The sequence below is a fragment of the Schistocerca americana genome, chromosome 4 (assembly GCF_021461395.2).
Source record: "Schistocerca americana isolate TAMUIC-IGC-003095 chromosome 4, iqSchAmer2.1, whole genome shotgun sequence".
Classification (NCBI taxonomy): domain Eukaryota; kingdom Metazoa; phylum Arthropoda; class Insecta; order Orthoptera; family Acrididae; genus Schistocerca; species Schistocerca americana.
Genome location: NC_060122.1, coordinates 622,298,959 through 622,325,679, shown reverse-complemented (window position 1 = coordinate 622,325,679; position 26,721 = coordinate 622,298,959). Strand labels below are relative to the sequence as shown.

The window sequence follows — 26,721 nt, the reverse complement described above, 5'->3', positions numbered from 1 at the left end:
ATTAAGGAAAGGCAAACCTACGTTTCCAGCATTTGTAGACTTAGAGAAAGCTTTTGACAATGTTGACTGGAATACTCTCTTTCAAATTCTGAAGGTGGCGGGGGTAAAATACAGGGAGGGAAAGACTATTTACAATTTGTACAGAAACCAGATGGCAGTTATAAGAGTCGAGGGACATGAAAGGGAAGCAGCGGTTGGGAAGGGAGTGAGACGGGGTTGTAGCCTCTCCCCGATGTTGTTCAATCTGTATATTGAGCAAGCAATAAAGGAAATTCGGAGTAGGTATTAAAATCCATGGAGAAGAAATAAAAACTTTGAGGTTCGCCGATGACATTGTAATTCTGTCAGAGACAGCAAAGGACTTGGGGGAGCAGTTGTATGGAATGGACAGTGTCTTGAAAGGAGGATATAAGATGAACATCCACAAAAGCCAAACGAGGATAATGGAATGTAGTCGAATTAAGTCGGGTGATGCTGAGGGAATTAGATTAGGAAGTGAGACACTTAAAGTAGAAAAGGAGTTTTGCTATTTGGGGAGGAAAATAACTCATGATGGTCGAAGTGGAGAGGATATAAAATGTAGACTGGCAATGGCAAGAAATCGTTTCTGAAGAAGAGAAATTTGTTAACATCGAGTATAGATTTAAGTGTCAGGAAGTCGTTTCTGAAACTATTTGTATGGAGTGTAGCCATGTATGGAAGTGAAACATGGACGATAAATAGTTTGGACAAGAAGAGAATAGAAACTTTCGAAATGTGATGCTACAGAAGAATGCTGAAGATTAGATGGGTAGATCACATAATTAATGAGAAGGTATTGAATTGAATTGGGGAGGAGTTTGTGGCATAACTTGACAAGATGAAGCGACCGGTTGTTAGGACATGTTCTGAGGCATCAAGGGATCACAAATTTAGCATTGGAGGGCAGTGTGGAGGGTAAAAATCATAGAGGGAGACCAAGAGATGAATATACTAAGCAGATTCAGAAGGAGGTAGGTTGCAGTAAGTACTGGGAGATGAAGAAGCTTGCACAGGATAGAGTAGCATGAAGAGCTGCATCAAACCAGTCTCAGGACTGAAGACCACAACAACATGACCTACCTCCCTAGGCAATAAAGTTATCTTGTATTGGAATGAAATTCCTAAACACAAAAACGTTTCCAAAGAAATCTCCTTTGTTATTTTCATGAATTTCTGTGTGTTAATTCAATATTTAATAGACACAGTTCTCGGGTTTCCGTTTGTGTTGGAAGTAAACCGATTTTGTGACATATTAAAATTTCTTAATCAGGAGCGAATTATTTTGCCTCACCTAAGTGGTATGGTAGTTTAGTGTTTGAATCTCTGTGTCTTTATCTAATTTATTAGACATAGTTCTTGCGTTTTCGTCAGTGTTTATAGTAGAGTTCCATAGTGCGTTTCGATAGTCCTTTGTTTGTCTGTGTAATGTAATTTTTCACGGTCTTTAGTATAATTAGGGTTCTGTGATAGCTGTGTGCGGATGCGAGCCGAGTTGCTGATACTTCACTCTCGGCTACATGCTGTGTCGGCTTTGGTTACACAACCTGAAGCTGCAGTGAGTGGGAATTACTGTTGTGGGCCGGCAGTGGGGATCCAGCGGACGTCCAGCACTTCCCATGAGTCCACCGATCGGTCCTCATCGGTGGCCAGCCCAGTTACTGCTCGCATTGCGGTTGACACCTCACGTGTGGTCGAGTGGGAGGCCGCCTCGGGGCGTGGCAGAAGGCCGAACATAAGGCCTCCCTGGTTAGGCTGACAAACAGGTTCCAGCCAAATGCAGTCGCTTGTACTGTTTTAGAGGCAATCTCTCAGTCCGCTATCCAGGCAATCATAGAGGGTGGGGTTATTGGTAGCTGGAATCTCCAATGTTAGGCGCGTTATGGAGCTCGTTAGCAACATGGCTGTCAAGGAGGGGAAGAAAGCCAATGTACACTCCGTGTGCATACCAGGTGGCGTCGATCCAGATGTGGAACGGGTTCTTCCGAATGCCATGAAGAGTACAGGGTGCAGCCAGCTGCTGGTGGGTTCTCATGTTGGTATCAGTGATGGGTGTCGCTTTGGTTTCGAGCGGCTGTCAGAAGTGGTGAAGGCTGGCAGTCTTGCTTACGAGATGAAATCAGAGACCACCATTCGCAGCATAGTCGACAGGACCGATTGCAGACCTCTGGTACAGAGCCGAGTGGATGGTCTGAATCAGGGGCTCAGACGGTTCTGCAACGTGTAGGCCGCAAATTCCTCGCACCGTAGGGTGGTTGGGTTTCGGGTTCCGCTATATATATATTACGCAGGAGACGGCTACAGGGGTGGACTGGGCGCTTTCTTAGGTTAAAGGATCTCGGAGAAACATAGAAAGTGCTTCAGTCTCAAAGGGTGCAGGTCGAAGACAGGAAGAAACGTACATCTAGAAACCATCATTGTAAGAGTTATAAATTCTCGTAGCTGTGTAGGAAAATCACCAGAGCTCCAAGCGCTAATGGAAAGCAATGATGCTCAAATCGGTATAGGCACTAAGAAATGATAGGCTAAAGACTGTTGGCGATGGCGTGTTTGTTCTGTTAGAAATAGTTTTATCTTGTAGCGAAATTGAATTAGATGGTTTCTGTAAGTTAATATAGGTAGAGGTCATTCTTGGCAACCGGTACAAAATAATAATTGGATCCTTTTATCGACCTCCCAACTCAGATGATACAGTTGCCGAAAGAAACTATTTCGAGCAGTTAGTTCACGAGCCCACACGAATAGTAAACGGATGTGAAAACACACCTGACACCTTCGCAACAAATCATCCTCAGTTAATAACGAGCATCAAAAGTGATACACGGATTAGCGAACGCAGGGTTGTCGTAGCGAGACTGAATACCGTAACTCCCAAATTCTCCAAAAATAAACGAAAAATATACCTATTCGAGAAAGCAGATAGTATTTGCTTGACGCTTTTCTGGGAGACAATCTTCACTCCATCCAACCTGATGTGGCTTGAATTCAAAGAAATACCAAGTTTCGACAACAACTGAGAGATTTATACCAAACAATTTAATAAAAGACGAAGCTGATCCCCGTTGGTACATAAACGGGTCATAACACTGTTCCCGAAAGAACGAAAAAAACATGTCAAATTTAAATGAACGCAATATTCCCATGATGGCGATGTTTTACAGAATCTCGAAGTTTAACCCCGACCTCAATGCGAGATGCTTATAATAGTTTCCACAATGAAACATTGGCGCGAAACCTGGCGGAAAATCCAAAGCTACGCTGGTGGTATGTAAAGTATACCAACGGCAAGACACAATCAATGCGTTTTCTGCGCGATAGCAGTGGAAATACCAAAGATGACAGTTCTTGTAGAGCAGAGTTACTAAACACAGCCTTCAGAAATTCCTTCAGAAGTAAATATTCCAGAATTTGAATCAAGAACAGCTGCCAACATGAGTAACTCAGAATAAGATAAGCTCGGAGTACTGGAGCAAATCATTTAATAAAAGCAAGTCTTCCAGTTCAGACTGTATACCAGTTAGATTCCTTTCAAGTATGCTGATGCAATAGCCCTGTACCTAACAATCACATACGACCGCTCGCTCGACGAAAGATCCGCAACCAAAGACTGGAAAGTTGCACAGGCCACACCAGTATTCAAGAATGGCAGTAGGAATAATCCACTAAATTACAGGCCCGTATCATTTACGTCGAAATGCAGCAGTATTTTAGAACAATTATCGTATTCTAACATTTTTAATTACCTCTAAGAGAACGGTCTATTGGCACACAGCCAAGACGGTTTTAGAAAACATCGTTCTTGAGAAACACAACTGGCTCTTTACTCACACGAAGTGTTGAGTGCCATCAACAAGGGATTTCAAATTGATTCCAGAAAGCTTTCGGCATCGTACCTCACAAGTGGTTTGTAATCATATTGTGTGCTTATAGAACATCGTCTCAGTTATACGACTGGATTTTTAAGTTCCTGTCGGAGAGGTCACAGTTTGTAGTAATTGACGGAAAGTCATCGAATAAAATAGAAGTGATTTCTGCCGTTCCCCAAGGTAGTGTTATGTGCCCTCTGCTGTTCCTTATCTATATAAATGATTTAGGGACAATCTGACATCCGTCTTAGATTCTTTGAAGATGATGTTGTCATTCATCGACTGGTGAAGTCGTCGGAGGATCGAAACAAATTGCAAACCGATTTAGAAAAGATATCTATGTAATGCGGAAATTGGCAATTGCCCTAAATAATGAAAAGTGTGAGGCCATGCACATGAGTGCTAAAAGGAATTCATTTAACTCGGTTACACGATAAATCAATCAAATCTAAAGGCCGTAAAATCAACTAAATACCTAGGAATTATAATTACGAACAGTTTAAGTTGGAAAGAACACATAGAAAATGTTGTGGGGAAGGGAAATCAAAAACTACATTTTATTGGCAGAACACTTAGAAATGTAAAAGGTCTACTAAGGAGACTGCGTACACAACTCTTGTCCGTCTTCTTTCGGAGTACTGCTACGCCGTGTGGGATCCTTACCAGATAGGATTAATGGAGTACGTCGAGAAAGTTCACAGAAGAGCAGCACGTTTTGTTTTATCCAGAAATAGGGGAGAGAGTGTCACAGACGTGATGCAGGATTTGGGGCGGACATAATTAATACAAAGAATTTTCTCGTTGCGGCTGGATCTTTTCACAATATTTCAATCACCAACTTTCTCCTCCGAATGCGAAAATACTTTGTTGACGCCAACCTAAATAAGAAGAAACGATCATCATAATAAGATAAGAGAAATCAGAGCTAGCACGGAAAGATATGGGTGTTCGTTTTTTCCGCACGCTGTTCGAGAGTGGAATAATAGAGAATTATCGTGAAGGTGGTTTGATGAACCCTCTGCCAGGCACTTAAGTGTGATTTGCAGAGTATCCGTATAAATTTAGATGTAGATGTAAATGCAAATATAAACGCGCACTATTCCCAAATATCTTCCAGAAAATCCGCTGTTCTCCACCTCAATACCAACGTACGCCACACACCACCGTCTTGGTCCAGCTGACAGCTGCCACTGTCACCCCCCCCCCCCCTCCCAAACAAACCTGTGTGCTCCGACACCCACCAGTGCTTAGAGCAGTAGATGTTCAACAGCACTGCTCACTTATCAACTTCTCTTTTATTCACAATCAGTCAAACATTCCAAAAATAAGAAAAACACTTCCTCTTGTAACAAAAAAAGAAAATTTTTTTTCGTCTTCGTGACATATGTACGTTACTATTTCGTTCTTATGGGATTTTAAGAGGTAGCAATCGTAGAGAAATACTTGTCCTGTCATTTTGTATTAACCACTTTATGTTTTTTTTTTCTTAATTGAGTTTCGATTCCCCCCAAAGGGGGCGGGCTGACAGCAGCTTAGTATGCCGCTCTTCAGCCTACAGAATTTGTTTTAAAAAGATGAAGATAATTAGTAATGAAAGCATGCGATAAAATCGGTGACTTAAATGGTAAAATGGCGGAAAATCGTGGAAATTAAAACATAGAACAAAGGGTTGATGATGCTAATAAAATATATATGAAGCAGACAGGTACAAGAATAGACAGACAATTAAAAAAAAACACAGCGACAGTCTGGTTTCTGTTCGCAAGAGATATAAAATTTACGCCCAGCGACAGCATGCTTTCTGTTCGCAACACTTTGGAAAGACGAACAACACTGAACATTCACTTGAACACTGCACTAAAAAATTGGCACAAATATTACATACCACAGCTGAGCGTAGATGTGGGGAACCTGGACAGATGACATGAAAGGAAAGGGGGCGAAGGAGAGGAAGAAACGAAGTGGGGGGGAGGCGGCAATGGAGCCGATGGAGGACGAGGACCCATAAGAGGGGGGTGGGTCCTGGGCAGACGTGATAGGGAGTGGGGAAAGGCAGAGGAGGGGTGTACAAAAGAACTGGGGGGGAGGAGGGGAGGCAGAGAGAGGTTAGGTGGGGAAAAAACAGGATGGAAGGGTGGGAAGAGGGGCCTGGGGAAAGGACAGAGGAAAGGAGGGGGGTGAGTATCAGAGCTGATAGGAGGGATAAATGGAGGGACAGAGGGCATCATCTGGGAGGGGGAGTTGATGGAAGCCACCTTGGGAAAGGAGATGAAGGGTGTAGAGATGGAGGGTAGGAGGGACACAACAGTAAAGGCGTGGCGGAGGGTGGGGATTGGAGAGGAGAGAAGCAACCAGGGAGTGAACCACTTTATGTCTACACATAAAGTGGTTCCTCTGTTATCGATTTTATGCAAAAAAATTAAGCTATGAATAAAAAATTTATTTTTATATATCGTTTCTTGCCCAATGGGCTGACACGAATAGCTCTTAAAATTTATGCATATGCATTGTAAGTCACACATCATTTTAATACTAAATTTTATTATGAACAAATATGTAACTAAGGATAACAATGAAATAATGTTGTAAAGCAGCGCCACTATAATCACGCCTTCTGTTGATATATTGTTTACGTAGCAGACACAAGAGGTCATTCCTACCATTCTGCTTTAAGTATTGTTCACGTTAGATCATCGTATCTAGCTACTGTCACTATTTTATCTAATTTCATGGTATTCCTGATGCTGTTTGGCGTACTTGCCAAAGCTATTTTCAACATTTATTTAAAATGGTGTGTATTCGACCATCAAAAATAATTGTTGTGCAGTTATGGCCCAGCGAGATTTCTTACTTTAAGACACATGTGTTTTATGTGTACCACACTTCAGCGCCTTCACCAACACATCCCGCCATCCCTACACTTCCACACATTCCATATCCTACCCAACGCAACTTCAACCAACTCCCTCTCCCAGACAATGGGATCTGCCCCGATATTTATCCCTCCTACTATCTTTAACCCTACCCCATTTATCCCACACATCAGTAGTCCTCTCTCCTTTTACCCTCTACAACCGCCTGTATCCTTCTCTTCTTGTGCTTTCCCCACATATCATTACTCCCTCTCAACCTGTGTCCTTCCCAATGCCTATATTTCCCTTATCAGCTTCACCTCCTACCTATCATCTCCATAGTTTCACCTATCCCCTGACCTCCACCCCTGAACCTCTTTAGAACATATTCTCTCCTCCCAGAATACATTTTCACCTGTGTAAGTATTTTTTTAATGGATGAAGAATTTCATCTCAACATTTTCTTTAAATTGTATATATTCTGCGTCCTTTAAAGTGTCCGTCATTAATCTTTATAACTAGAAACATACATAGCCCTTATATTTTTATTTTTTTGTCGTCTTTGTTCACTTTTTATGAGCACTCTTGGCGGAAGAGCAGAGTACTCTACCACTGACAGCCCTCCCCCCGCCCATATGGGACATGAGATGATGAAATAACAATAAAGAAAAAAATTATGTAACGTTTGTTAGTACATTTTTATAGTTCATCTGCAGAAGGACAGAGTCTGAAAATTTCAATGAGGAGTAAAATAAACGTGTCTGAAACACATGTAGAACCTGTTTTTCCGCGATCATTCATTTTTAAAAAAAATTCTTACAGCTTTTGTTGCTGTAATGGTTCCGCATCTCTACCGAGACTTCCGATCAAATTTACGTTTTAAGTCACACCGTAATAAACACCGGGATGCTGCACTTACTCGTAGGAGCAGTCCAGGGCCTTGACGAGTCGCCTCCAGGCGGGCGTGCTGACGTACCGCCAGGGGGACGGCTGCAGGTCCAGCTGCAGCATGCAGTCGAAGATGGCGAGGGTGGCGTCGATGAGCCGCTGCTGCTCAGAGTCGGCCGGCAGGTTCCTCTCCAGGCAGCCGAGGCGCGCATCCAGCGCCACCAGTGAGATGGCTGCGCACGACCACACACGTACACGCGCCAACCGGTACATGTAAGCGGAACTCTCACTCTCGCTGCTAGCAGACTGCCACCCACTCGGTGGTTTGCACGAACATCGGTTAAATCAAAAGAGCCGTATACTGAGCTGATAAAAGTCATGGGATACCTTCCACACTACTGGCCACTAAAATTCCTACACCACGAAGATGACGTGCTACAGATGCGAAATTTAACCGACAGGAAGAAGATGCTGCGATATGCAAATGATCAGCTTTTCAGAGTATTCACACAAGGGTGGCACCGGTGGCGACACCTACAACGTGCTGACATGAGAAAAGTTTCCAACCGATTTCTCATACACAAACAGCAGCTGACCGGCGTTGCCTGGAGAAACGTTGTTGTGATGCCTCGTATAAGGAGGAGAAATGCGTACCATCACGATTCCGACTTTGATAAAGGTCGGATTGTAGCTTATCGCGATTGCGGTTTCTCGTATCGCGACATTTCTGCTCTCGTTGGTCGAGATACAATGACTGTTAGCAGAATATGGAATCTGTGGGTTCAGGAGGGTAATACGGAACGCCGTGCTGGATCCCAACGGCTTCGTATCACTAGCAGTCGAGATGACAGGCATCTTATCCGTATGTCTGTAACGGATCGTGCAGCCATGTCTCGATCCCTGAGTCAACAGATGGGGACGTTTGAAAGGCAACAACCATCTGCAGCAACAGTTCGACGACGTTTGCAGCAGCATGGACTATCAGCTCGGAGACCATGGCTGCGGTTACCCTTGACGCTGCATCACAGACAGGAGCGCCTGCCATGGTGTACTCAACGACGAACCTAGGTGCAAGAATGGCAAAACGTCATTTTTTCGGATGAATCGAGGTTCTGTTTACAGCATCATGATGGTCGCATCCGTGTTTGGTGACATCGCGGTGAACGCACATTGGAGGCGTCTATTCGTCGTCGCCATACTGGCGTATCACCCGGCGTGATGGTATAGGGTGCCATTGGTTACACGTGTCGTGCACCTCTTGTTCGCATTGACGGCACTTTGAACAGTGGACGTTACATTTCGGATGTTTTACGACCCTTGGCTCTACCCTTCATTCGATCCCTGCGAAACCCTACATTTCAGGAGGATAATGCACAACCGCATGTTGCAGGTCCTGTACGGGCCTTTGTGGATACAGAAAATGTTCGACTGCTGCCCTGGCCAGCACAATCTCCAGATCTCTCACCAACTGAAAACGTCTGGTCAATGGTGGCCGAGCAACTGGTTCGTCACAATACGCCAGTTACTACTCTTGATGAACTTTGGTATCGTGTTGAAGCTGCATGGGCAGCTGTACCTGTACACGCCATCCAAGCTCTGTTTGACTCAATGCCCAGGCGTATCAAAGCCGTTATTACGGCCAGAGGTGGTTGTTCTGGGTACTGATTTCTCGGGATCTATGCACCCAAACTGCGTGAAAATGTAATCACATGTCAATTCTAGTATAATATATTTTTCCAATGAATACCCATTTATCATCTGCATTTATTCTTGGTGGAGCAATTTTAATGGTCAGTAGTGTAACATCGTTTCGGACCTCCTTTTGCCGGGCGTAGTGCACCCACTCGACATGGCATGAACTCAGCTAGTTCTTGGAAGTCCCGTACAGAAATACTGAACCTTGATAGACTCTATGGCCGTCCATAGTTAAGGATAGGTTGCCGGTGCAGGATTTTGTGCACGAGATGACCTCTCGATTATGTCCCATAAACATTCGCTAGAACTCATGTCGGGCGATATGGGCGATATGGGTGACCAAATCATTCGTTCAAATTGTCCAGCATGTTCTTCGAACCAATTACGATGCGGTGACTTGCCACATTGTCACCCACAAAAATTTCATCGTTGTTTCGGAACATGAAGCCCGTCAATGGCCGCCAATGGTCTCCAGGCAGCCGAAGATAACCATTTCCTGTCAGTGATCAGTTCAGTTGGACCAGAGGACCGAGTCCATTCCATGTAAACACAGACTAAACAACTATGGAGCCAGCACCAGCATCCACAGTGCCTAGTTGACAACGTGGGTCCATGGCTTTCTGGGGTATGCGCCACATTCTAACCGCACCGGCTGCTCTTGCCAACTGAAATCAGAACTCATCTGGCAGAGGCCACGGTTTTCCAACCGTCTAGTATCCAACCGATATGGTCACGAGTCCACGAGACGCGCAGCAGGCGATGTCGTGATACTGGCCATAGCATTTCGCTGAACTAACCTAACGCGTACGTTCGTCGTACGTCACACATTCATTTCTGCTGTTATTTCACGCTATGTTACTTCTCTCCTAGCACTGACAACTCTACGCAAACGCTGCTGCCCTTGGTAGTCAGGTGATGGCCGTCGGCAATTGCGCTGTCCGTGATGAGAGACAATGCCTAAATTTGGTATTCTCGGCACACTCTTGACACTCTGGATCTCGGAATACTGAATTCCCAAGCGATTTCCGAAATGCAATGTCTCTTGCGTCTAGCTTCATCTACCATTCCGTGTTCAAAGTCTGTTAATTTCCGTCGAGCGACCATAATCATATTGGACACCTTTTTACATGAATCACTTACAAATTACAGCTCCGCCAATGCACTGCTCTTTTATACCTTATGCACACGATACTATCGCCATCTGTAAATGTGGATATCGCTATCCCACGACTATTATCAACTCAGTGTAATTCAAAGAACACAAAACAATTGAACAGAATGTTGATCATGTCGTAATCAAATCATTGCTGCGCAGAACTGCGGCATCTAAACCAGTGGCGTCGTCCATCCTGCAATGTCTCCATGTTGTGCAATGTCCCCATACGGAGACTACACAGAACAGAGAATTAACCGTGCTTCAACTCCGAATATTCAACTTTGGATAAAATCTACGTGTGGTATGCTACATGTCAGTGTCTTCCTTCCTTCTCTAATAGAACTGAAAACGACCAGAAAGAAATTCACTAATATAATCTTAAAAACGACTCTGAGTTCGTACTGGATTTGCTTCACAATAAACAAGCAGTATTTGATAACTGTCAACCATATGCTATAATGTCACAACTTACTGTTATTATTACTACGTTTGTATTATGAAGTCGTTCATATCAGCTTCTCTGTTGATCATCGCGGAGTTTCAAGAATGCAAACATTAGATGTTTACCACACAGAGTATCTGATTATAACGAGTTCCGTATGAAATCTAACATTTGTTTTAGACTATATTTCGTCAACATATCTGTTTTTAATAATAGGTCTTCGTTTTATTGATAGGTATATTCCTGTACATCCATGAGCGCACGGTATTACTTTCGCCTGATTTTGTAGCTATTGCCACCTTTCCTGAAGTTTTTAATTTAAATTGTTAGTGCCTCTTCACTGTCTTCTGTTTTTTTCCACGAGTTTTCGTGTTTTGATGAAACCATTTACTTTGTTTTGTTATCAGTTCCCTGATTCGCCCCTATTTATACCACTGTTTTGGTTTTATCCTTCTTGTACTGCTGTATGTTCTGCTTCTATTATGATGTCCCCAGTGTCAACATGTTAATTTGTTGTTGTTAGTGTTATTTTTAACATATTTCACTAATAATTATGGTTTCGTTTCACTCAGTTGTATGGCAGTGAGAGTCATTATTCTTGAGTATAATGTGTGTTGGAAGTCTTGACTACGTGAACTTAATGTGTGTGTGCGTGTGTGGTCTCCTGTAGATGTTTTCTCATCAGCTCGTTTAATTTATTTTTTCTGTTCTGTTGCCATTTTATGTTCTGCTTTATCAGTCCCGGGACTATAATATTTTTTAGGTAAGTTGCTATCTGCAAGTGCAAATTGCATACCTTTTTTTCATATAGCTGCTTAATGTCGTTATTTAACCAAAATATTTCTGCTCCTTACTTTGCATTGTGTGCTAAGTCAGAATCACGTCTCATATTTCCATAAATGTGGTTTGGAGTCAAATGATAATGATTACACTTTTTGTTGAATTTCAAATCGTTTCTTGTCCTGTTGAGTGGGATCTGTCCTCTAGGAACACAAGCTGAACTGGCACTATAATCAAAACTATGAAAGTAAAATAATTAGCTACATTGGACAGATAACAACAAAAATCACATTTCTCTAGTGCAGGCATGATGCATTAGTATTTCCTCCCCTAAAATAGAGATCGGTCAAGCTAATTATTACTGAAAAACTTCTGAAAACGTTATGCGTTACGAAAGAAGAGTGGAATTGTGTGTTTCAGTTCCGATATGACGTCAGGCGGGAATTTAAGGAGACCAGAGGTTGAACAGAATTTCAGGGAGAGCATAAGGGAACAATTGACAGGAATGGGGGAAGGAAATACAGTAGAAGAAGAATGGGTAGCTTTGAGGGATGAAGTGGTGAAGGCAGCAGAGGAGCAAGTAGGTAAAAAGATGAGGGCTGGTAGAAATCCTTGGGTAACAGAAGAAATACTGAATTTAATTGATGAAAGGAGGAAAAATAAAAGTGCAGCAAATGAAGCAGGCAAAAAGGAATACAAAAGTCTCAAAAATGATATCGACAGGAAGTGCAAAATTGCTAAGCAGGGATGGCTAGAGGACGAATGTAAGGATGTAGAGGCTTATCTCACTAGGAGGAGGAGGATATTAGTGTTTAACGTCCCGTCGACAACGAGGTCATTAGAGACGGAGCGCAAGCTCGGGTTAGGGAAGGATGGAGAAGGAAATCGGCCGTGCCCTTTCAAAGGAACCATCCCGGCATTTGCCTGAAGCGATTTAGGGAAATCACGGAAAACCTAAATCAGGATGGCCGGAGACGGGATTGAACCGTCGTCCTCCCGAATGCGAGTCCAGTGTGCTAACCACTGCGCCACCTCGCTCGGTATATCTCACTAGGGGTAAGATAGATACTGCCTACAGGAAAATTAAAGAGACCTTTGGAGAAAAGAGAGCCACTTGTATAAATATCAAGAGCTCAGGTGGAAACCCAGTTCTAAGCAAAGAAGGAAAAGCAGAAAGGTGGAGGGAGTATACGGAGGGTCTATACAAGGGCGATGTTCTTGAGGACAATATTATGGAAATGGAAGAGGATGCAGATGAAGATGAAATGGGAGATATGATACTGCGTGAAGAGTTTGACAAAGCACTGAAAGACCTGAGTCGCAAAAGAGCTCCAGGAGTAGACAACATTCCATTAGAAGTACTGACAGCCTTGGGAGAGCCAGTCCTGACAAAACTCTACCATCTGGTGAGCAAGATGTATGAGACAGGCGAAATACCCTGAGACTTCAAGAAGAATATAATAATTCCAATCCCAAAGAAAGCAGGTGTTGACAGATGTGAAAATTACCGAACTATCAGTTTAATAAGTCACAGTAAATAACACGAATTCTTTACAGACGAATGGAAAAACTAGTAGAAGCCGACCTTGGGGAAGATCAGTTTGGATTCCGTAGAAATATTGGAACACGTGAGGCAATACTGACCCTACGACTGATCTTAGAAGCTACATTAAGGAAAGACGAACCTACGGCTAGCATTTGTAGACTTAGAGAAAGCTTTTGACAATGTTGACTGGAATACTCTCTTTCAAATTCTGAAGGTGGCAGGGGTAAAATACAGGGAGCGAAAAGCTATTTACAATTTGTACAGAAACCAGATGGCAGTTATAAGAGTCGAGGGACATCAAAGGGAAGCAGTGGTTGGGAAGGGATTGAGACAGGGTTGTAGCCTGTCCCCGCTGTTGTTCAGTCTGTATATTGAGCAAGCAGCAAAGGAAACAAAAGAAAAATTCGGAATAGGTATTAAAATCCATGGAGAAGAAATAAAAACTTTGAGGTTCGCCGATGACATGGTAATTCTCTCAGAGACAGCAAAGGACTTGGAAGAGCAGTTGAATGGAATGGATAGTGTCTTGAAAGGAGGATATAAGATGAACATCAACAAAAGCAAAACAAGGATAATGGAATGTAGTCGAATTAAGTCGGGTGATGCTGAGGGTATTAGATTAGGAAATGAGACGCTTAAAGTAGTCAAGGAGTTTTGCTACTTGGGGAGGAAAATAACTGATGATGGTCGAAGTAGAGAGTATATACAATGTAGACTGGCAATGGCAAGGAAAGCATTTCTGAAGAAGAGAAATTTGTTAACATCGATGATTGATTTAAGTGTCAGGAAGTCGTTTCTGAGAGTATTTGTATGGAGTGTAGCCATGTATGGAAGTGAAACATGGACGATAAATAGTTTGGACGAGAAGAGAATAGAAGCTTTCGAAATGTGGTGCTATAGAAGAATGCTGAAGATTAGATGGGTAGATCACATAACTAATGAGGAAGTATTGAATAGGATTGGGGAGAAGAATAGGTTGTGGCACAACTTGACCAGAAGATCGGTTGGTAGGACATGTTCTGAGGCATCAAGGGATCTCCAATTTAGTATTGGAGGGCAGCGTGGAGGGTAAAATTCGTAGAGGGAGACCAAGAGATGAATACACTAAACAGATACAGAAGGATGTAGGTTGCAGTAGGTACTGGGAGATGAAGAAGCTTGCACAGGATAGAGTAGCATGGAGAGCTGCATCAAACCAGTCTCAGGACTGAAGATCACAACAACAAGATGACGTCAGGACAATAGGTTCTTTCTTCAGTGAATTCTCTCGTCCTCTCCCACTCCCTCAAACTCTCCCTCTCCCCCCCCCCCCCTCTCTGCCTTTCTCCCTCTCTCTCCCCGTCAATCGAAAGCTGAATACAAGAAGTCCATTATGCTTTGCAAAGTATAGCACAGACGTCAAAGCATAGTCATCGATAGGTGCTGCTTCACCTGTGATCTATACCAGTAATGCTGTTATAAGTACTCCTTTTTAAAATTCCACAGAACAAAGGTAGCACCAATAGATATATTGTACTCAAAATCTTTGATTGTTTCCGAAATAATGTTATTTTAGTGCAAGATCGAATTTTCGATTGCCATCAGAGATTTGTCATTACACTGGAGCATTACGATAAGCAACTTGTTTGTGTTTTGTACTCTAAATTTTTGCTAACTAGATAAATAATTTTATTTTCGCACTAAATCGTATTTTCGAGACGCTGTACTTTCATTTCTGTGTGGATGATTGTACATCACTTTATTTGGCCGTGTTGCATGTTTCTATCTCTTATTTGGTGCCTTACGAGGTTTTATATCCTTGTTAGCAGAATATGCACTCTAAATACAGCAAATTAAAGATCTCATCTGAACGCCTTTCTTCCCCCCCCCCCACCCCCCACCCCTTTCCTGTTCCCCCTCAAACGGTGCTAAGTTCGATTGTCTTTGACTATGCTGTGTGTTTACACCTTATATTTGGAGCATTGAGATTAGATGTTGGTATTGTTTAGTGGTTTATTATGGAAGGGAAAGGAAATACTGTCTGTAAATGTTCTAGGGAGGCTTGGCACCATAGCTATGATCAGTAAATGTTACAGTCTTCCTTGAAATTTCTCTGTTGTGCATAACTTTAAGATGGCCTAATCAAACACAGAAAAAGCAGTAGTAACCTGTCAATATCATCGATTATATGTTTCTAGTGTACGACATGCATTTTTTCTAACCCCCTCAAGTAGGCTTGGTGAGGTGAAGAATTATTGAAAAACTTGTAAAGACATCAGCAGCTCATAGTTAGAACACTGTACGAGGAGTACTTTGCCTCAGATCGAAGTGGTAACACCCTTTACGTTTTTTGAAACATACAGCAGACAATTAAGAGATAAAACAAACTTTCCTCTCTGTGTGGAACCTTGTCCATAATTTTCTTTGTCCATGTTGTATGTTTATATTTTGTTCAGCGCATTATGATTAGATGTTAGTATCATTGAGTACCTGATTACGAAAAAACTATAGTCTCTAAGCTTTTAAGCGAGCACTTGTATCATAGTTCTGAATGGTAAAGATCACAGCTTTTTTCTAAAGTTCGTTTCTGTAAATAGTCTCATGTAGACTTAAAATAAAGTGTCTGTTGCCTGCTTAGTGTGTTATTTTTAGCCCTGTGTGTTTTGTACAGTTATAGAACAATTCAGATGTGGAATTAGCATTGCGTAACTTAATTTGAAACTTCAGCATCATGCTTAAAGCGCCACATATTAATTGCACACTTACAGACGTTGACGTTATAGAACAGTAATTCAGACTGTCTATTTATGTGTATGCTTAGTATCGTATTTTAGCCAACATGTCTTATGTGTAGTTATAGGCTACGTAAGTTCGTCGTTGTGAATGCTCTCATTTAGACCTAAAGATAAATGTCAAATATTACCTGAATGCATGCTTCATGTGCTTTTTACAGTTACAGAACAATTTAGGCCTGGATATAGCTCTGGCACACTTAATTTGAGAGTTCACAGATAAGTCTCAATCATAAATTTATATGAAAACACATTTTTTGATATGGAAATGTTTAATTGTGGCTTACACCAAGTGTAGGACAAAAATCAAAATATTATCATTCACAAGTGCTGCTTAACCTTTAACTTCATGATATGAACGTTATGTACAGGGAAGGAGAGAGGCAGAGAAACGTGATATTTGTGTTGGAAGGTGCCAATTTATGCAATTTTGGTGAAGCTTGCATATTTTTCAACATAGAAATACCGTATATTAGGAATTTTTTACAATGTTATGCAATTCAGGTGAAGGTTACGTTCTTTTTTTTTAAATAAAATTAGCCGTTCAGACCGAACATGGCGGATATATTCTGACTGCCTGTTTCATAGTATTTTTTGAATTTCCTACCAACATGATGTCATAAGAAGTAGGCGTCTTGCAACGTCATAAATATGTCACTGATAAATGTATAAATGTGTGATTTGTAACTTCATGAAAATGATGTTATTGCTAAGGGGGCATGGCTTGTGACATCATGTATTCGAGATTAGGTTACCACATGCAATGTCATGAGGCTTCAAGGTGGTCAATATATTTTAGAATCACCATAGCCATACTACGCATGAGTAGATTTTTCGTTCTTTTATTAATATGAATACAGATGATATCTTTTTTATTCAACATTCTGTGATGATACTTTTACATGATTAAATCCATTGTAACCACTAAGTTGTGAAATGAAGCTACAGAATATTTACTAAATATATATTTTACTGATACACTAATAATGATAGGCTGACTCTGAACACTGAAAATATAAAACAGCAAATAATGAGACTGCTTGAGAATAATCCAAGTAATATATTTCTTAATACTTTTCACAGTGGAGAAACAAGAAGTAAACTATGAAAAGTACACTGTCTGTAAGAGGATGTGCAACACTCAGGAAAGATAGTTAGATGTCAATATAACTATGAACAGGGATACACCAGCAGCGAGAAGGTAAATGGCTAGAGTTACAATCTTCATTCAGAATTTAACCAGTGGTTCGTTTAGAACCTAGAATTTGTGACGTTTTGATCGCTAGTCAAATATGCTACCCCTCAACCACGGATGGTACATTAATTATTTACAAAAAGGGAAATAAAGTCTGTTCTTCATCAAACATCATACTAAAACCTATGTTCAATAGATGCCATATACAATACTATATAGATATTGTTTTAATTTTGTTTAGTTTGTAATTATTCGCCACAATGATACATTTAATTTGTCGTGTACAATATTTTTCATCGGTTTGGTTCATTTAAGTAATATTTTTCAATAATGCTCCATTTTTATTTAACCTGGTGACAAAATTAATAAATTTTCCAGATTCGTGCAGAAAGGCTGTTTTATGGAAACAAAGGGGGGAATGGAGAGCTTAGCTTTGGCCGTTGTGTCAAGGGCACAGGGCCACCTGTAGTGCATGGAGAAGTCTAGAGGGATTCTTTATCTGGCGATGGGTATCATACGGCTCATAACGATGAGACACGCAAGTTCAGGGCTAGTAAAGAGCCATGCGATCCAAGTGGTCACTTGAGGCGCTCACCTGAGAGTGGTGCCAGAGCCAACCCTAGTCGAAAGTTGTACATTAGGTGTACTCGTATTATAATTAGTAGCGAAAACAGCCTATTTCAACATCCACACGATTTTCATTTATTTTTAAGATCTTGCCAATACTGAAGGAACGGTGGTTAAAATACGAGGTGAGGGGCGCTAAACGACGTGTGTGATTGTCGATATACTATAGACTGAATAAACCAGGACGTGCATGACTGAAACAGTCACGGAGTAGAAGTATTCAGTAAGTGTGTACATGTGTACACGCACATGTGTGTGTGTGTGTGTGTGTGTGTGTGTATGTGAGAGAGAGAGAGAGAGAGAGAGAGAGAGAGAGAGAGAGAGAGAGAGAACGGAGATTGTCATTCTATTCAATTCCAAGAACTATGCATCTCTTTATTGCTTCCCTAATAAGATCTCTCAGATAACTGTTTCATTACAGTGTGTACAATGTCATGCATTTGTATTGTACAATTGTAACGTGCATGCTTTGAATTAATCTTTTATTCATTTTTCATTACTTACATTCCAGCGCCCACTTGTTGAGTTCGTTCTTGAAGTCCAGCGGCATCTTGCCGTTTTCGTCTCTTAGATCCAGCATCCTACGTCATCGTGACAAAGAAATCGAGCTATCAGCAAATAGACAGACATTACAGACTTTATAACGTGAACATAAGACAGTGCAAATGTGTAGTCTTCTGAAATTGTTCAAGGTAAGCAAAATCATATTTAGTGGACGGTTACGTACGTGACAGTGCTTCACATATTCCTTGAAATACTGTTCGTATGTAAACGTAGTGAAGTACGACGTCACTGCCTATTGTAGGTTCACATTTTCATTTTATGATCACAATACCCTATTTCTCTCAGCATTCCTTGCTAGCAATATCTGAGAAAACATATCGGCCCTTTTTGCTCATTTTTTCAAAACCTACAGCGGTATATTCATTTATATTTCACCTTTTATCTCATTAATTGAAAAATCATACGTAGAAAATGCTCAGAAAACGTTTCTATCACTTCCATGTCAGTTAACGTATATGGGTTTAGATTCAAGGAGCGCAGAGAATGAATCATTAACTCTTACAAAAGTATACAAATAACTTTAATTTGTGGTAAGTGCCAAACAACAGCTAAAAGAAAGGCAGTCCGATAGAAAGTGAACTTATCTGAAATCTAAGTGTGCTGACTGGTAAGTGTGTTGCTCTATCTTGTGTGCGAGGTGTGGTTATAAAATAAAAGGAATATTGCTGTAAAAGTTCTACTTCAGAAACGTATTACTCCTCTATCCTTACAACTCTCCATGAGAATTTTCCACTGGCAGAAAAAGTGCTCGAAGTCTTCCTATGTGAGATCCTTGATGATGCGTGCCACTTTCTCTTTCACTGGACCAAAATCATGTTCCATTAATGCAGATCTGACCCTGGGGAATAGATAAAAAGCACGTGGTGTTAGGCCAAGCGAATAAAGTGGGTCGTCTGACATGATATGCTGTATTTCACTAGAAACCTCTTAACATACAATGCGCTTTGAGCCAGTGCGGATTGATTTTCAAGAACCCAGTGGAGATATACAATTCCATGAATATCGAAAAAGGAAACAACAGTCATCACCGCTTTGAAGCCTGATTTGCTCATTTGGGCTGTTTTCCTTATCTGTGAAGTTGGCCCCATTCACATTGGACGGACTTGTGCTTAGTTTCTAAATCATAAGTGAAAAACCAAGATTCGTCACATGTTATCACTCTTGCCATGAAATTAGGAGCATTTTCAGTGGTGTTCAAACTTTCAGCACAAACACTTTCATAAGCTTCTTTTTGGTCGATCATGAGTATTATCAGCACCAGTTCCACACACACTTTTCTCATGTCAAATTAGTTACGCAAAATTTACCTTACACATTCATCAATGCTTCCACTTCCAGCAATCGATCGAATACTCAACTGACGGGCAGATCGAATCAGATTACCAACTTTTTCGATATGTTCATTCTTTTCTGATGTTGAAGGGCGTCCCCGGCGTCCTCGGCCGCCTTGGAAACACTTGAACCACACAAAAACTCGCGTACGTGATAAACAGTCCTCGCCATACACTTATTTTAACGCATTACAATTTTTAGTAGCAATCTCCGCAAGTTTCATGTGAACCATCACGACAATTAATTGCTCAATTAGTAAATGTATCATTTTTACGACAAAACAAAGTAACAGCTATGACAAAAACGAAGGCCACGCTCTTCCTGATTTGTCTACAGACATCGGAGATGCTGCATTCGACATGTGACAATAGTAATCCACAGCATTGCTGTGACACACAAGAAAAAAGTTTCACGCTTCATAGCTATCGGTCTTTTATCTTCGGCGCTTGTGTACTTACTCTGTGACAACATCAGTCCAATTATTTTATAGCCACACCTCGTACTACATCGTGTCTGCATCCTTTTTGTCTCGCTGCGCACTAGGGGTCGAGACGTTTGCACAACAACTTTCTGCTGACGCTGAGCATGTTTAGTCAGGGTCTTTTCAGCACATACCGTAGGTGATCCATTCAGATTTCTGCCTCCTGTAGGAAGGCGTTCACGAGTTGGGCACGGTATGCTCATGCATTATCGTCTCGAAACACGAAACCGTCACCGAAAAGTGTATCGAGGGCTGGCTCGTAGGATGGAGGATCCTGTCCAGATATACCACGTCTCTCATATTACCCTGAATAAGAGGAGAGACGTCCGACTTCCGTTCGTGACTGACGCACCTCCCCGCTGAACCGGTGGGGCTAAACGCCTGAGACTTGAACTAGTGTCTGGCATCCTCCGTACTTCTTCTGGTATCGAGCGCTGTAGAGACCATGAGATAGTGATACGCACATAAACAGGTGGTGGTAACACCTCACACAAAAGATGAAAAAGGGCAGTGCAATGGCGGAGCTGTCATTACTACTTACATGATTCATGTAAAATGTGTCCGACATGACTGTGGCCGCACTACAGGAATTAACAGACTCGTGCGTGGCTCGAGCTAGACGCATGGAAGATTCCATTTCGGAAATCGTTAGGAAACTCTGTATTCAGAAGATCTACAATGCCAAGAGTGTTCCGAGAAAAACGACGCAGTGGCCGACGTCCTCCACTTAACGACCGAGAGCAGAGGGGTTTGCGTAGAATTGTCGGTGTTAACAGACAAGCAACGCTGCGTGAAACGACAGAAACCTATGTGGAACGTGCGACGAACGTATCCGTTAGGATAGTGCGGCGAAATTTACGGTTAATGAGCTATGGCAGCAGACGACCGGCAAGAGTGACTTTGTTAACAGCATGACATCGCCTGCAGTGCCTCTCCAAATCTCGTGACTACATCAGTTCATCAGTTAGACCCTAGATGATTGGAGAATCGTGCCCTGGTCAGATGAACACCAATTTAAATAGGTAAGAGCTGATGGTAGCTTTCGACTGTGGCACGGATCCCAGAAGCCATGGACCCAAGTTGTCAACAAGGCACTGTACAAGCTGGTAGTGGCTCCACAATGGTGTGGTCTGTGTTCACTTGTAATGGACTAGGTCCCCTGGTCCAACTGAACCAATCAGTGACCATTTTCAGTCATTCATGAACGTCATGTTTCCAAACAGCGATGCAATTTTTATAGGTGAAAATGTGCAATATCACCGGACCACAATCGTTCATGATTGGTTTGTAGAACATTCTGGACAATTCGTACGAATGACTTGGCCACCCAGATCGCTCTACATGAATCCCATCGAACATTTATGGGACATAATTGGGTGGTCAATTCGTGTACAAAATACTGCACGGCAATTGTGGACAGCAATAGAGGCAGCATATCTCATTTTCTGAGAACTTCTGTTAATTTGTTCAGTCCATGTGATGTGAAGTTGCTGCACTACTCCGTGCAAAAGGTGGTCCAACACGATATTATAAGGTATCCCATAACTTTTATCACCTCTCTGTAGGCGGCCGCCTAGAGAAGAGTTCTCCTGTACCACGTGATACAGACCCTGGGACCGATCCTGTGACAAATACAAGTTTACAACCAGAACTGATGGCAGACATTACCCACATTTGTTCCTCGTACTCACCTGTCCACGAATTCCAACGCGATACTGTCTATGGGCGCCATGTATTGCTTGGCAGATCGCGGCTGCATCATCGGCCTGTTCACCTTCCTCCGCAACTCCAGCCACTTCTCGCCTTCACTGGGGACAGAGATCAAACCACCATCAGCCTTCAGATACTTCTATTGTTACGTGTGAGCTTTGTCTCATTTCGTAAATTACTGACTACTTACGCTAAGCTCGCCAGTCAAAATATTATTAATTTTCGTATTAGAAGAGCACATGATTGCTTTGGAGCGCTGTAGATTATATGAAGAGCATCGTTTCAAATTGCATTAATACAATGCACAGGTCATAATTTTACAGGAAGCAGAAAAAACATTTCTGTTTCTAATCAAATGGAATATCAAGTCACTTTCCACTAGGAATGTGGAAACCACTCAACGACTGTGATACGACCATCGAAATGATGGAGAATAGCAATCAGTGAACCTTTCCTTTCAGGCTTTGTTAAAGCAAATCTAGATTTCGACTAGTAACTATACATTGTCAATGCATTATTCCAGGGTTTTGGCACATGCCCTAGTACGTCAATCCCCTGTTGTTCGGACTCCCATCACAGTTCATTCAAGACTATTGTATACAATAGTCTTGTATACAATAGTCTTGCATGAACTGTGACAGGAGCCCGAACAACAGGGGATTGACGTACTAGGGCATATATTGAACACTGAACTATTGCATTGATAATGACTAATTACTAGCCGAAATCTAGATTTGCTTTAATAAAGCTTGAAAGGAATGTACGATTGATTGCTGTTCTCAATCATCTTGAAAGACAAATGAAGAAAATTATCTTGGACAGGACCTAGGTGTGTAGGTCACTGCATGGAGGAGCCATTGTAATTTTAAGGTGCGCTTGATACGTTTCGCACCAGTTTTTTTAATAAAATACACTGCCGAAAAAAATTAGTACAACCTTTCAGACCTTTCCATTTCACTCAAAATTTATTGTTGCAACAGTGTATATGGAGTATATGAAGTGATTACTTTTACAGGACAGTAGCACAAGCGGTTCTGAGATGCCAGGGGTCGACCCATGCTGGAATACCCGTATTAGTAAGTGATGTAACTTCACAAGCTGCGACATGGTCGCAAATAGAGCAGTGATCTGAAAATGTAGAATAAATTTCTTTATTTCACGTCTGATCACAAATTTTGCAGATTCTCAGAATATCGTTTTCGGTCAGCAATGAAGATCTTCAGATCTGTTTTATAAAAAACAGGGCCTAATATACGGGAGCCATAGAGGCACCGTCAAATGCTTCCACGGGCGGCAATGCAGGCGCTGACTCGCATCCAATCGATGGTACAGATGGCCAACACTGTTCTGTAATACGTTATTGCAGGCCTGTCCACATAGTTCTGTAAGAGTTGTTGGTTGGAAATGAGCGTACTGCATTGCGGGCCGGGAGTCCTCCATTCGGGATAGTTCGCCCACCGAGGGCAATTACTTATTGCATTCGACCCACATTGGGCGACTTGCGCGTCGGAGATGGGGATGAAATAATGATGACAACATTCAGTCCCTGAGCGGTGAAAATCTACTGTCCCCAACCGGGAATCGAACCCCGGCCCCTTGTCGTGGCATTTCGCCACGCTGACCACTCAGCTAACGGGGGCGGACAGAGTTGTTGGTTGAGTCGCACGACTCACTTCTCTTTCCATCGTATCCCACGTGTGCTCGACTGGAGACAAGTCCGGAGATACTGCTGGCCAGGGAAGTTGCTGCGCATCTTGCAGAGCACATTGATTTTCACCAGCTGTGTGTAGGCGACCATTATTCTGTGGGAACAGCACATCACATTCCTGCTGGAAGAACGCAAAGGAGCGGGTCTAATAATATTCTGCACGTACCGAGCGCTGGTTAGCGTCCCCTCCAAAGAAAGAAGGGTGAACGAGAGTTGTAGTTTATCGTCCCCTAGACCATAAGACCTCTTGTAGGGCCAGTGCGTCGTGGAAGAATGCACACTAAGAGACAGTGGTTCAAATGGTTCAAATGGCTCTGAGCACTATGCGACATAACTTCTAATGTCATCAGTCGCCTAGAACTTAGAACTAATTAAATCTAACTAACCTAAGGACATCACACACATCCATGCCCGAGGCAGGATTCGAACCTGCGACAGTAGCGGTCTCGCGGTTCCAGACTGCAGCGCCTAGAATCGCACGGCCACTTCGGCCTGCAGAGACAGTGGTCACCAGATCTAAATTGCAGGAGCAGACGACCAACACTTGGGAACAGGCGGAATCTACTTTCATCGCTGAAGGTCACAGCGCGTCATCCCATCTTCCAAGAGATCCTTTGACGGCACCAGTCGAACGATGCACGTTGATGCTGTGGCAAGAGTGGAAGACGGGCTAGAGGTGTGCGCACCTGTAGTCCCACTGTTAATAACCGGTTCGCAACAGTTCGTGTTGTCACGTCCGGGCTCATAAGCCCTCTTATCTGTGCTGTGGTACTGTATGATCTGCCACTGCTGCCATTACAATACGACGATCCTGACAGACGTCCAGAACATCATCTATAGGTGTGAGAATACTCACGTGAGCACTGATATCACCAGTGTACGTATTGATCGAACCATTTTTTCACATAATGTGATTTGAATCGTTCATTTCAATTTTGGATTGATTTTATTGTAGGACACAGCCCATCACGTACAAAAATAAAGATATCAACATGTTGTTAACGGCAGCTCGATGTGTTACAATACTGCACTTAGTCCTTCTTCCTCGCGCAAACAGGCACAGTCACCGTCCTCATGACTCGGCCTACCACTTTCAGCTGATGTTGCATCGATGTTTAGTGCCGAAACATAAAACTGAAAACTATCAACCTCTTTATAGTTGTCTCCAAATGTTGTTTTCAACAGTTTATTGAGGTCCAGTTTCTTAGCGTCACGAAATTCTCTCGGTGTATCATTTGGAATTTCGACTGCGCTTTCCTGCGTAATGCTTCTCTGTTCTTGGTGGTTTTTAAGATGAAACGTTCATCATATAAGAGAGCCTGCCACCTTGATCCACTGTGTTCGGTACGGCGTAAACTTTATTCTTTTACTTTCACCAAGTGGAATATTGGAGTGCTTCCACACTTGAATTTACCTTCTTTGCGCTTAAAAGAAAACTCAGAATTACATAAATGTGGATATTGGTTGAAGTAGCTAACATTAAGTACGTCTCGTCATGTCATAACTACAGATAGCAAAACTCAATCAAAGTACAAAAACACGCATTTATGCAATCTTTATCTCACGAATAACAGTGCTCCGACATTAAAAATTTCACTGATCATTCGTAAAAACCACATCAGGTGCCATTACTTACTAAGCTTCCTTTTCACGCTGTATGTTAGTTTTCGCTGCTCTAATTCTCATTCTTCTTCCTTTCTATCGCTTTCCACGGGTAAATAGGCCTCCACGGTGATCGAAAATGCACACTCATGTAATCAACATCATTCTGTGATGATAATAGCAGAAACGCCAATGAAAAGCGCGGGATAATAACGCATGCTACGAAACTTGCCCTGAACATAATGTGTTCTGAACTTTTGGTTGCGGTGTACATAATGCGACTTGATCACATTCATGTTTTTCAACACTAAAGTAGTATACGAAAGAAAGCGAAATGACTCGATGTGACTCAACAGCGTTAAAGAGCATACCATAATTGGGGTGGAAACGCATCAAACTGTACTTGGACTTCGGCTCCATTTAATACGTTTTGAAACGATGCTCCTCATATGGAACTCGTACCACGTGGTCATTCAACCTTCCACCGCTGACGTGCAGCGCATGCATGTGTGTGTGTGTGTGTGTGTGTGTGTGTGTGTGTGTGTGTGTGTGTGTGTGTGTGCCGATCAATTGTATGAGATCAGCTCAGTAAGATGGGTCCACGTGGGGACGTGACATAATGGCAGAGAGGAGGTATCGTGTTTGGGACGTCATTATGACCAGACCATGAATGTAGTCACGCAATTTACCAATTAGATTATGTATCATTACGGACTGTATGACTCTTCTACAAGGAATGATGTGCCAATTGTAGCCGCGTAACATGCCATAAGAATGGTAGTCGCATAATTATGCTAATGGACAGGAACTAGAGACGAATATCACGCTTTGTCAGCAACAACCGGTTTCAAATGTAACAATAACTGCTGCGTTCACTGAATGCATGTCGATCTGTCTCAGTTTTCGAATGAACATTAAGAGAGGACGTGCTCACAGCAGCACAGTAAGCTGCAAGTCTTCACTGTGCCAAACGATACAGAAATATACACTCCTGGAAATTGAAATAAGAACACCGTGAATTCATTGTCCCAGGAAGGGGAAACTTTATTGACACATTCCTGGGGTCAGATACATCACATGATCACACTGACAGAACCACAGGCACATAGACACAGGCAACAGAGCATGCACAATGTCGGCACTAGTACAGTGTATATCCACCTTTCGCAGCAATGCAGGCTGCTATTCTCCCATGGAGACGATCGTAGAGATGCTGGATGTAGTCCTGTGGAACGGCTTGCCATGCCATTTCCACCTGGCGCCTCAGTTGGACCAGCGTTCGTGCTGGACGTGCAGACCGCGTGAGACGACGCTTCATCCAGTCCCAAACATGCTCAATGGGGGACAGATCCGGAGATCTTGCTGGCCAGGGTAGTTGACTTACACCTTCTAGAGCACGTTGGGTGGCACGGGATACATGCGGAGGTGCATTGTCCTGTTGGAACAGCAAGTTCCCTTGCCGGTCTAGGAATGGTAGAACGATGGGTT

At 42.4% G+C, this 26,721-nt stretch overlaps 1 protein-coding gene across 1 annotated transcript in view; it reads right to left on the bottom strand.

The window, feature by feature from the left end:
• The window catches only part of LOC124613236 (probable cytochrome P450 301a1, mitochondrial), a 190,128-nt gene that overhangs the window by 89,913 nt on the left and 73,494 nt on the right, over positions 1-26,721 (bottom strand). The window contains exons 5-7 of the mRNA XM_047141913.1: positions 21,905-22,021; positions 18,341-18,417; positions 7,656-7,857 (exon numbers count right to left, since the gene is read on the bottom strand). Coding sequence (XP_046997869.1) covers positions 7,656-7,857; positions 18,341-18,417; positions 21,905-22,021 — 396 coding nt within the window. The remainder of the gene's footprint in view (positions 1-7,655; positions 7,858-18,340; positions 18,418-21,904; positions 22,022-26,721) is intronic.